Source organism: Sminthopsis crassicaudata, chromosome 2 (genome assembly GCF_048593235.1).
Source record: "Sminthopsis crassicaudata isolate SCR6 chromosome 2, ASM4859323v1, whole genome shotgun sequence".
In the NCBI taxonomy this organism is placed as follows: Eukaryota; Metazoa; Chordata; class Mammalia; order Dasyuromorphia; family Dasyuridae; genus Sminthopsis; species Sminthopsis crassicaudata.
In genome coordinates, this window is record NC_133618.1 from 467523208 (window position 1) to 467536927 (window position 13720).

The 13720-nt window shown below is 31.8% G+C and overlaps 1 protein-coding gene across 3 annotated transcripts in view; it reads right to left on the bottom strand.

Annotated features, from left to right (window-relative positions):
- Positions 1-13720, bottom strand: part of SCAI (suppressor of cancer cell invasion) — a 215273-nt gene that overhangs the window by 93121 nt on the left and 108432 nt on the right. For all 3 annotated transcript variants that reach the window (XM_074293073.1, XM_074293074.1, XM_074293075.1), the window contains one exon: positions 759-854. In XM_074293073.1, coding sequence (XP_074149174.1) covers positions 759-854 — 96 coding nt within the window. The remainder of the gene's footprint in view (positions 1-758; positions 855-13720) is intronic.

A 13720-nucleotide genomic window follows, 5' to 3' on the forward strand; every position in this document is an offset into this window, starting at 1 on the left:
TCTTCCTAAATTTATGCACCAGTTCATGAAGAAGTTAATCCTCTCATCTCTGGAATTCCCATTCAAGGGCCCAATCCAATGACTTCTGACTAAGGATGTACAATCTAATATGCTGGCTACCCCTGGACATTAGATCATACTCCAGTCCATCTACCTATCTCATTCATCACATTCCATCCAGCAATGTTATTATCTGCCTGATCCTTCCGCAATGCATACCCCAATTCCATTTCATATCTTTAGGAAAAACAAAAACCAAAAAAACATCCCTTAGTTAGTCATCTCTTTCCTACATATATTGTCTTCCTCTTTTAGAAGATAAGGTACTTAAGAAAAATAGATTAAATTTTTTTTAATTCTCAGAGCTTATCGTAGTAAGCATTTAATAATTTTTTTTTCATTTCATTCACTCAGCCATTAATACGCTAAAACATATTCATTATGTCTTCAGGGTGTGGAAGTCACCCAGGTTCTTGAAGACTGCAGTAGTGAAGTTAGTAGATCTGGGTCAGCTAAAAGGACTTCCAGTACTACTTTCTTTCAACCAATAGATAATGTATGAATTATCATAGATCATCTTAATTAACTAAAAGGAGTTCAGCCCCTGAAGGCTGATAAACAGATGGTAATTTTTATAACCACAGTAATTCATGAAGACTAAATTACCACTCCTAGATAGCAGTAGTAGTCTCTACAAAACATACATAGTTTGAGTAACATTCTCTGGGCAGAAAATCTAACAAGAAACATTTTCTTACCGATGCTGCTGTTGGAATTTCCAGAGTTTTGTGTAGACATCAAAAGTTCGTCCAAAATAAGATTGCCACTGCTTTTGTCCATACTGTGGCAAATCTCTGAAACAACAGGGGTATATTTATTTGTAAATTGCACCAAGTTAAATATTTTAAAATAACATGAATTTTTACACTTTAAACAATTCAGAAATACTTTCAATGAGAATCTATAGAAAAAGTACAACATGAAAGAAATAAGGATGTGATAAAGTCACCTACTAATTTACTATAATTTTATCATTTTGTTTGTTTTTCTTTACACAGGAATGTGCTTTTTCTGAAGACACAAATATTGTACATACGGGCAGCTAGATTACACAGTGAATGGAGGGAGCATTCATCCTAAATTCAGGAGAAACTGAATTCAAATTTGGTCTCAGATATTTGGCATTTACTGTGTGAACCTGAACAAGTAAATTAACCCCAAATGCCTTGCAAAAAAAAAGAAAAAAAATATATGTTGTACATAAAGAAAACCAACATGGTACAGAAAATCACTTAATTTACAGTCAAAGAAGTTTATGTTCTAACATAAAAGGACACTATTTGTATAGCCATGGACTATTATTTAATAAAAAATAATAGATAATATATAGCATTTTAAAGCTTGCAAAGTACTTTACATATATTTTCTAATCTGATCCTGAGAGAAACCTAATTGCCCTATTTTCCAGGTTAAGTGACTTTGTCAGAATCATGCAGCTGCCAGGTACCTGATCAGGATTTCAACTTAGGTCTTCCCAACTCTCAAGTCTAAAATCATCTACTATATTAATATATAACAAGAAAACCTGTATACTATTTATGATTCAAAGGGTTTTTATAAACAATAAAAAGTCTATCAACTACGTGCTATTTATTATTGTATAATATAGATAAAATCCATGAACTTCATTCAACAAGGTTTTTTTTTTTTTTTAATTTGGAACTTCACAAATTTGCTTGTCATTTCTCTATGTCATTTTAATTTAATCTATGCACTGCTAAAGTGAACATTGACAAGTACTTTTCATTCATTCATTCATTATTCTTCTTCTTTTTTTGGTTAGTTTTAATGAACTACTATTTTCCCCCTTTATATCTGAATCTTTCTTTTGTTAATTAAAGCTTTTTATTTACAAAGCATATGCATAAGTAATTTTTTCAACATTGACCCTTGCATAACCTTTTGTTCCAAAATTTCCCCTCCTTCCCCCAATCTCTCTCTCTCAGCTGGCAGGTAGTCCAATACATGTTAAATATGTTGAAATACACATAAGATCCAATATATGTATACATATTTATACAGTTATCTTGTTGCACAAGAAAAATCAGATCAAGAAGGAAAGAAAAGAAAAACTAAGAAAGAAAACAAAATGAAAACAAATAATAACAGTGAGAATGCTATGTTGTGTTCTACACTGTTCCCATGGTTCACATTCTGGGAGTAGATGGCTCTCTTCATCACTGCAATAATTTGAATCATTGCAATGTTAAAGAGAGCCACGTCTGTCAGAACTGATCGTCGCATAATCTTCTTGTTGCAATGTATAATGATCTCCTGGTTCTGCTCATTTCACTTAGCATCATTTCATGTAAATCTCTCCAGTCCTCTCTGAAATCATCCTGCTGGTTGTTTCTTATAGAATAATAATATTCCATTACATTAATATACCATAACTTATTCAACTATTCTTCAGCTAATGGGCAGACACTCAGTTTCCAGTTTCTAGCCATTACAAAAAGGGCTGCCACAAACATTTTTGCACATGTGGGTCCCTTTCCCTCCTTAAAGATCTCTTTGGGATATAAGCCCAGTAGAAACACTGCTGGGTCAAAGAGTATACACAGTTTGATAACTTTTTGAGCATAGTTCCAAATTATTCTCCAGAACGTCTGGATGCATTCACAACTCTACCAACAATATATCACCTCCAACTTAGATAATGATGAAACTCCAATCTCACAGGTGTGTAGTAGTATTTCAGAGTTATCTTAATTTGCATTTATCTGATCAATGGTGATTTAGAGCATCTTTTCATGTGGCTACAAATAGTTTCAATTTTATCAGATCACAGAATCGAGAAAGAGCTATCAATCTGTCACAATCCTTTCCGTGTCTGGGCTGGGTAAGGTTTCCCGTGTTGTAATCTGTTGAAATTCCCGTGTCTGAAAATTGTCTGTTCATATCCTTTGACCATTTATCGATTTGAGAATGGCTTGAACTATTATAAGTTTAAGTCAATTCTCTATATATTTTAGAAATGTGGCATTTATCAGATCCTCTGAATGTAAAAATGTTTTCCCAGTTTATTGCTTCCCTTCTAATTTTGTCTGCATTAGTTTTGTTTGTACAAAAACTTTTTAACTTAATATAATCAAAATTATCTATTTTATGATCAATAATGATTTCTTCTTTGGTCACAAATTCCTTCCTCCTTCACAAATATGAGAGTTAAACTATACTATGTACTTCTAATTTGTTTATAGTACCATTCTTTATGTCTAGATCATGAACCAATTTTGACCTTATCTTGGTATACAGTGTTAGGTGTGAGTCTATGCCTACTTTCTGCCACATTAATTTCCAATTTTCCCAGCAGTTTTTATCGAACAGTGAATTCTTATCCCAAAAGGTGGGACCTTTAAGTGTGTCAAATACTAGATTGTTATAGTCATTGGCTATGTTGTTCTATGAACCTAATCTATTCCACTGATCAACTGCTCTATTTCTTAACCAGTACCAAATGGTTTTGATAACCGCTGCTTTATAGTATAGTTTTAGACCTGGTACAGTGTATCTACCTTCATTTACTTTTATCTTCATTAATTCCTTTGAAATTCTTGATCGTTTGTTCTTCCATATGTATTTTGTTGTTATTTTTTCTAGGTCATTAAAATAATGTCTGATTGGGAGTCTGATTGGTATAGCACTAAATAAACAGATTGGCTTAGGGAGTATTGTCATCTTTATTGTATTGGCTCGGCTTATCCAAGAGCAGTTAATATTTTTCCAATTATTTAAATCTGACTTTATTTTTGTGGCAAGTGTTTTGTAATTTTACTCGTATAATTTCGGACTATCCTTTGGTATATATATACCCAAATATTTTATATTATCGACAGTTATTTTGAATGGAATTTCTCTTTGTATCTCTTGCTGTTGGATTTTATTGGTAATGTATAAAAATGCTGAGGATTTATTTTGTATCCTGCAACTTTGCTAAAGTTATGAATTATTTCTAATAGTTTTTTAGCAGAATCTTTGGGGTTTTATAAGTATACCATCATATCATCTGCAAAGAGTGATAGTTTGGTTTCCTCATTACCTACTCTAATTCCTTTAATCTCTTTCTTGGCTCTTATTTCCAAGGCTAGCATTTCTAGTACAATATTGAATAGTATTGGTGATAGTGGGCAACCTTGTTTCACTCCTGATCCTACTGGAAAAGATTCCAGTTTATTGCCATTACATATGATGTTTACTGACGGTTTTAAATATATGCTCCTTATTATTTTAAGAATTAGTCCACTTATTCCTATACTCTCAAGTGTTTTAGCAGGAATGGATGTTAGATTTTGTCTATTGTCAGCATCTATTGAGGTAATCATATGGTTTTTGTTAATTTGGTTATTGATATAGTCGATTATGCTAATAGTTTTCCTAATATTGAACCAGCCCTGCATTCCTGGTATAAATCCCACTTGGTCATAGTGTATTATCCTGGGGATGATTTTCTGAAGTCTTTTTGCTAATATTTTATTTAAGATTTTAGCATCAATATTCATTAGGGATATTGGTCTATAATTTTCTTTCTCAGTTTTCAACCTACCTGGTTTAGGTATCAGTACTATATCTGTGTCATAAAAGGAATTTGGTGGGGACTCCTTCAATCCCTATTTGTTCAAATAGTTTATATAGCACTGGAGTTAACTGTTCTTTAAATGTTTGGTAGAATTCACATGTAAGGAATTTTTTCTTAGGGAGTAGATTAATAGCTTGTTCTATTTCTTTTTCTAAAATGGGGAGGTTTTAGGTAATTTATTTCCTCTTCTGTTAATCTGGGCAATCTATATTTTTGTAGGCATTCCTCCATTTCACTTAGGTTGTCAAATTTATTGGTATAAAGTTGGGCAAAGTAACTCCTGATAATTGCTCTAGTCTCCTCTTCGTTGGTGGATAGTTCTCCCTTTTCATTTTTGAGACGAAAAATTTGATTTTCCTCTTCACTTTTTCTAATCAGAATAACTAAAGATTTTTCTATTTTATTGGCTTTTTCATAAAACCAACTCTTAGTTTTATTTACTAATTCAATAGTATTTTTATTTTCAATTTTATTGATCTCTCCTTTCATTTTTAGAATTTCAAGTTTGGTATTTGATTGGGATGTTTTAATTTGTTCTTTTTCTAGCTTTTTAAGTTTCAAGCACAATTTATTGATCTTCTCTTTCTCCATTTTATGCAAGTAAGCATCTAGAGGTATAAAATTTCCCCTTATGACCACTTTGGCTGCATCCCACAAAGTTTGGAATGCTGTCTCATTATTGTCATTTTCTTGGATTAAATTATTGATTGTGTCTGTGATTTGCTGTTTCATCCATTCATTCCTTAGGATAAGATTATTTAGTTTCCAATTTCTTTTTGGTCTATTTCCCCCTGGCCCTTTATTGAATGTAATTTTTATTGCATCATGATCTAGAAAAGAAAATGCTTTTACTATTTCTGCCATTCTACATTTGATTTTGAGGTCTTTGTGTCCTAATATATGATCAATTTTTATATAGATTCCATGAACCAAAAAGAAAGAGTATTCCTTTCTGTCTCCATTCAATTTTCTCCAAAGATCTACCATATCTAGTTTTTCTAGTATTCTATTTACCTCTTTAACTTCTTTTTTATTTTGTGGTTTGATTTATCTAGTTCTGAGAGAGTGAGGTTGAGATCTTCCACTATTATAGTTTTGCTATCTATTTCTTCATAATTCTCTTGACTTTAGGAATTTAGATGCTACACCACTTGGTGCATACATGTTTAATATTGATATTGCTTCATTATTTATGCTACCCTTTAGCCAGGTATAGTGCCCTTCCTTATCTCTTTTAATTAGATAAAATTTTGCTTTTGCTTGATCTGAAATCAAGATGGCTACTCCTGCTTTTTTTTTTTTTAACTTCAACTGAAGCATAATAGATTTTGCTCCAGCCTTTCACCTTTACTGTGTATGTATGTATTACTCTGCTTTAGATGTATATCTTGTAAACAACATATTGTAGGATTCTGGCTTTTAATCCAGTCTGCTATCACACTTACATTTTATGGGACAGTTCACCCCATTCACATTTACAATTAAATCTACTAATTCTGTATATCCTGCCATCTTATTTACTTCAAATAATACTTTTCTCTTTCCTTTTCTCCTTTCCCTCCTTCCCAGTATTTTACTTATGAGCACTAGGTGCCTCAATTTATTGGTGGATAGTTCTCCCTTTTCATTTTTAAGGCTAAAATTTTGATTTTTCTCTTTCCTTTTTCTAATCAAATTAACTAAAGTTTTATCTATTTTGTTATTTTTTTCATAAAATCAACTCTTAGTTTTATTTATTAATTCAATAGTTTTTTTGTTTTGTTTTGTTTTTTAGTTTCAATCTTTTATTTTTAGATCTCTCCTTTTATTTTTAGAATTTCAAGTTTGGTATTTGTGAGGTAGTTTTTAATTTGTTCTTCTTCTAGCTTTTTTAGTTCCAAGCCCAATTCATTAATCTTCTCTGTCTCTATTTTATGCAAGTAAGCATCAAAAGATGTAAAATTTCCTCTTGCTAGACATTATATTTCAAGAAATTGCCAAGGAAAAATGTCTTGATATTCTAGAACCAGAAAGTAAAATAGAAATTCAAAGAATCTACTTATCACCTCCTGAAAGAGATTTCAAAATGAAAATTCCCAGGACTATCATAGCCAAATTCTGGAACTCTCAGATCAAGGAGAAAATACTGTAAGCGTCCAAAAAGAAACAATTTAAGTATAGTAAAGCCAGTCAAGATAACACAAGATTTAGCAGCTGTTACACTGAAAGATCAGAGGGCTTGTAATATGATATTGTAGAGAGCAAAGATGCTAGAATTACAATCATGAATCACTTACCCAGCAAAATTGAATAAAATCCTTCAAGAGGAAAAGTGGAAATTCAATGAAATAGAGGACTTTTAAGCATCCTTGATGAAAAGACCATAACTTAGTAGATTATTTAACTTGTACATACAAAAATAAAGAGAAGCATAAAAAGGTAATTGGGAAGGGGAAATCATAAGAGTCTTAATAAGGTTAATCTGTTTATATTCCTACATGGGAAGATGATCCTTGTAATTCATAAAAACTTTCTCACATGTGAACCGAATATGAAGGGAAAATATATAAAAAAATAAAATTAAGAGGTGAGAAATTTATTGGGAGAAAGGGAAAGGAAGAGGTAGAATGGCTTAAATTACCTAGCATAAAAGAGACAAGAAAAATTTATGAGGGAGGAAGGAAAAATGAGTGAACTTTACTCTCATTAGAATTGTTTCAAAGAGGGAAAAAATAAAATAGGTATAGAAATCTTATCCTACAGTAAAGTGGGAGGGGAAAGGGATACTAAAAGGGGGAAGAATAATTGAAGGAAGAGCATATTGTAAAAGGAAGTAATCAGAAACAAAATACTTTTGAGGAGGGACAGGGTAAGAGAACAGAGATAAACAAGGGGAAATAGTAATAGTAATTGTGAAAATAATTTTGAAGTAAGTTTCTCTGATAAAGGCCTCATTTCTCAAATATATGAGCCATTCCCCAATTGATAGATGATCAAAAGATATGAAGATGCCCAATAAAATAATTAAAGCTATTTATAGCTATATGAAAAAAATTTCTAATTCACTATTGATTGAAGAAATGAAAATTTAGACAATTCTGAAGTACTACATTATATGTATAAGATTAGTTAATAGGCCAGAAAAGAAAAATGATAAATGTTGGAAGGAAAATGGGAAAAATAAGAAATACTGCATTTTTGAAGGAATTGTGAATTGAATCAACTATTCTATAGAGGAATTTGAAACAGTGCCCAAAGGCTATAACAAATATGTATATCCTTGGCATGTATCTCAAAAGGAAAAGTAAAAGGAGATACATGTTAAAAAAAAATATGCTTATAGCAGTTTTTTTTTTTCAGGGCAAAAGATTGGAAATTGAAGAGAAGCATATCAAATGAGAAATGGCTAAATAAATTATGGCATATGATTATGATAAAATACTATTGTGCGGTAAGAAATAATGATCAGCAAGATTAGAGGAAGCAATAAAGTGAGAAAAAAATTTTATACCCAAGGGTTCTGATAAAAGCTTAATTTCTAAAATATATAGAAAACTGACTCAAATTTATAGGAATTCAAGCCATTCTCCAAATGATGGTCAAAGGATCTGAAAAGACAATTTTCAGATGAAGAAATTGAAACCACCTATAGTCATGTGAAAAGGCACTCTAAATCATTATTAATCAGAGAAATGCAAATTAATACAACTCCAAGGTACCACTACACATCTCTCAGATTGACTAAGATCACAGGAAAAGATAATGATGAATGTTGGAGGGAATGTGGGAAAACTGGGACACTAATACATTGCTGGTGGAGCCATGAGTTGATTCAACTATTCTGGAGAGCAATTTGGAACTATATTCAAAGAGTTATCAAATTGTGCATACCCTTTGACTCAGCAGTGTTACTACTGGAGTTATATCCCAAAGAGATCTTAAAGAAAGGAAAGGGACCCACATATGCAAAAATGTTTGTGGTAGCCCTCTTTGTAGTGGCTAGAAACTGGAAATTGAGTGAATGCCCATCATTTGGAGAATGGCTGAATAAATTATGGTATATGAATGTGATAGAATATTATTGTTCTATAAGAAATGATCAGCAAGATAATTTCAGAGAGGCCTGGAGTGACTTACATGAACTGATGCTAAGTGAAATGAGCAGAACCAGGAGATCATTATACATAGCAACAACAAGATTATACTACAATCAATTTTGATGACGTGGCTATTTTCAACAATGAGAAGATTCAGGCCAGTTCCAATGGTCTTGCTATAGCCAAGAATGATTTGGCTATTCTCAGCAATGCAATGATCCAAGACAACTTTGAAGGACTTAGAATGAAAAATGCTATGCATACCCAGCAAAAGAACTGATTGTTTCAGAATATAGATTGAATTATACTTTAAAAAAAATTTAATTTTTCTTGAGAGTTTTTAGGGGCGAGGGGGAAAATGTATATTTTCTTTCATAACATGACTTTTATGGAAATATTTTACATGAGTTCACACCTTCTAAATGGGGAGAGAAGAAGGAAAAAGATATGAAACACAAACCTTTAAAAACAAATGTTAAAAATTGTTTTACATGCAACTGGGGACAAATAAAATATTAAATAATAGGGGGAAAGGGAGAAAATCTTACAAAGAATTTAATATAAAGTGATTTCTGGCCCATTATAAATCCTTTGTCAAGATTGCTTGAGTTTGTAAGTAATCTGGAAGTGAGAATAAGACCAGAATCATATCCATCAGCCCCTCATTAGAATAGGTCCACCTCTCATAATATTCATTCTTCTCATTTTTAACTAATCAGAGTTGACTGTCACTCTCAGTAATATGTACTATTCCAAGGGCATTTAAGTATTAAAGTAGATTCCATAAGCAGTCTTTGGCATTCAAGGGTGCCTCTGACATCTTTTATTATTTATCTGCTAGCATGATTAATATTCATCACCCAGAAACTATATCTCTCAAATTATTTATACATCACAAATGTATTTATTTTGCTTTCCTATATTTATGTGTTACATGGGACAGAAAACTTGAGTAATAGTAATGATACAAAAAGAAGAGAAAGGATATAAGCACTGTGCTAAGCATTTTTTATTTTTATTTTTGCAAGGTAATTGGGATTAAATGATTTGCCCAGGATCACACAGCTAAAAAGTGTTAACTGTCTAAGGCTGCATCTGAACTCAGATATTTCTGATGTCAGGGCCAGTGCTCTATCCCCTGTGCCACCTAAAGACCCTGCATTTTTTATTTTTAACACAAATATCTCTTTTGATCCTCAATACAATCCTGGGAGGTAAAGGTTATTATCATCCCCATTTTACATTTGAATAAAGTGAAGCAATATATTATTATGGTTACAAAGACAGCTCCAGCAGTTATTCTTCAGAACACTGATCAAACATGCTGTGAATAAAATTTTTTTCATTTAATTTCTCAAACATTCTATACTACTCAATTCTAAACATTACTAAATGATTCGAAGTACTCGTATCCATCAGCAAAAAGATCAAAATTTGCAAATAAAGCTTAGAAATCATAAGAAATATCAAAACTAAATTTAACTTATAACAACTCTTTCCAAAATTTTCTCTTTTCCAAAACTTGAAGGGTTATGGGCAGTTCCTCATTTTGCCAAGTAAAATTATTCCAATTTATTTTCTTATTTAAGAGCCTACAAATGCCTGTTCTATTTTAATTTCCTTTAAATATTCTTGCTCCTAATTTGCTTAAAGCAATTAAATTCTAGCAAATCATTCAGAAAAGATCATAAATATCCACTTTCAAAAAGTTTAGTATATTTTTCTAAATTATTTGTCTTTTAGTAAGCAAGCCTCTTACTTTAAAATTGGAGAGCAATCTAATACTTGAACTAAGACTTTCTCAAGCTCCAGATGAAGATCTAATAGTTTCAACTACAAAGCTGCTTTTCTACTTTGCTTTTAGAAATATTGGAGACAAAATTTTTAGTTTGCCTTTAGTTCAGTTTAGGACTAACCATTCTCTAGTTGGTGAAAACACCTTCTTCCTTTACGATAAAAACAAAAAAAATTTTCACTCTTCAAGAAAGGTAATGAGTAAGGTGGATTTGGGTGCTATTTGAAAAATTACAAAATCTTCACCTTTAATACTTCAAAGAGTTGAGTTCTCAAACATTATTTTTCAATATAGTTCATTAAAACTGACATCACAATTTGGAAATTATATATTAAATATTATATTTCAGTCACAAATGTAGTTTGTCATATCATAAATTTTTGCAAATGGGGAAAGAATGTCTATATCTCCAGCTTACACAGAATCATAAACATAATAAAGACTACATTTCGAAGATCTTAAAACTTCAGCAGAAACATCTTCACTTTTTTTACCTTTTGTCCTATGGTTTATCAGAACATAAGAAAAAAGATGGAGTTAGTAAGATATAGAATACAATCAATGCTAAGAGAATGCATTCTATAATACATTCAACTCTGCTCACTCTTAAGTTACCAATATTCAAAAAAAGTTGTTGGTTTGTTGTTTTTTTTTTAATACTCAGAAGGGAAGAGAGAAAAATTTTAAAGGGGATACAAACAATCATGGTAATTTTGTTATTATTTTGTTAAATTTAGAAGTTTATATTTTCATATATAACTTTCTTTTCTGTTCTTTATAAATTGAAATGTACACATTTGTTGAGTTGTGAAGTTCAAACTAAAAAAGAAGATAATTTGGAAATAATTATGATAAGATTCATGAAATTATTTAATGAATTATTACTTTATGTATCTAGGATATACTATAACATATATAACATGTATGGGACTGCCTGCCATCTAGGGGAGGGGTGAAGGGAAGGAGGGAAAATTCGGAATAGAAGTGAGTTCAGGGGATAATGTTCTAAAAAATTACCCATACATATGTACTGTCAAAAAAAAAGTTATAATTATAAAATTAATAAAAAATGTAAAAAAAAAAAAGAATTATTACTTTGCTAATAAACTTTATTCCACAGTGATCTCACTAGGGAAAATATTCCCCTCAAAGAAATTAAAGAAATAAGTTCCCTTTTGTAACAAAATTTTCATAGCATTTTTTTTTATGATGGCGAAGAACTGAAAACCAAGTACTTGCTTACTGAGAAGAGACTGCACAAAGTGTGGTATATAAATATAATGGACTATCATCATGCAGTAAAACACAATGCATATGATAATTCCAAAAATTGTGCAGACAAAAAAAATTGATACAGAATGGAGCCAGTAGGCTAGGGAGAACAATATACAAAAAGATTATAGTAATTTAAATGAAACAGATAAAAAAAAGGGAGTGAAAATCTGAGTAGTCATATTAACCATTTATGATCCTGCACAATTAGTAATAAAACAAACCTTTTTTCTTCTCTGCTAAAAGATGTGGTACTGAAGATAAAGAATGCAGCAAATATTACTAGATATGGAAACTGTACTAATTATTTTTATTTAAATGTTTCTTTTTCTTAAAAAGAAGGTACAGTGCTAGGAAAGCTATGATTGAGATATGATTGTATACTCACTAATTCCTGGTTTTTTGTGACAATTCTCTCTATTCTTTACCTACTTTTCTGACCAAAATTTCTCAATCTCTTTAGAAGGATCATTATCCCATTTTCCTTCCCCTAGGTATGCATTCACCCCAAAGTTCCATCATGGGTTCCCTTCTCTGTATATATTCTATTTCAGTAATCTCACCAGTTCAGATAGCATCTCGAAACAGATGATTTCCAGATATCATATCCAGTCCTCAACTCTCTTCTGAGCTCTAGTTTGGCAGTTTTAATGACCTCTTGAAATTCAGCATTTTGTGGAACCACAGAGATACACAAAATGAACTTATTTTCTTTCTGCCAGACCCACCCCTTCCTAGCACCCTCAGCTTCTCAGTTACCCAGGTTCATAACTTAGGCATCATTCTCAACCCTTCATTCTTTTTTTTTTTTTCTTTTTTCTTTTTTTTTTTTTTATTCATTTTTCCAAATTATCCCCTCCCTCCCTCCACTCCCTCCCCCCATGACAGGTAATCCCATACATTTTACATGTGTTACAATATAACCTAGATACAATATATGTGTGTAAATACCATTTTCTTGTTGCACATTAATTATTAGCTTCCGAAGGTATAAGTAACCTGGGTAGATAGACAGTAGTGCTAACAATTTACATTCACTTCCCAGTGTTCCTTCTCTGGGTGTAGTTATTTCTGTCCATCATTGATCAACTGGAAGTGAGTTGGATCTTCTTTATATTGAAGATTTCCACTTCCATCAGAATACATCCTCATACAGTATTGTTGTTGAAGTGTATAGTGATCTTCTGGTTCTGCTCATTCCACTCAGCAACAGTTGATTTAAGTCTCTCCAAGCCTCTCTGTATTCCTCCTGCTGGTCATTTCTTACAGAGTAATAATATTCCATAACTTTCATATACCACAATTTACCCAACCATTCTCCAATTGATGGACATCCATTCAACTTCCAGTTTCTAGCTACAACAAAAAGAGCTGCCACAAACATTTTGGCACATACAGGTCCCTTTCCGCTCTTTAGTATTTCTTTGGGATATAATCCCAATAACAGCAATGCTGGGTCAAAGGGTATGCACAGTTTGATAACTTTTGGGGCATAGTTCCAAATTGCTCTTCAGAATGGCTGGATTCTTTCACAACTCCACCAACAATGTATCAGTGTCCCAGTTTTCCCACATCCCCTCCAACATTCATCATTATTTGTTCCTGTCATCTTAGCCAATGTGACAGGTGTGTAGTGGTATCTCAGAGTTGTCTTAATTTGCATTTCTCTGATCAGTAGTGATTTGGAACACTCATTCATATGAGTGGAAATAGTTTCAATTTCATCATCTGAGAATTGTCTGTTCATATCCCTTGACCATTTATCAATTGGAGAATGGTTTGGTTTCCTATAAATCAGGGTCAGTTCTCTATATATTTTGGAAATGAGACCTTTGTCAGAACCTTTACTTTTAAAAATATTTTCCCAATTTGTTACTTCCCTTCTAATCTTGTTTAAGTTAGTATTGTTTATACAGAAACTTTTTAGTTTGATGTAAT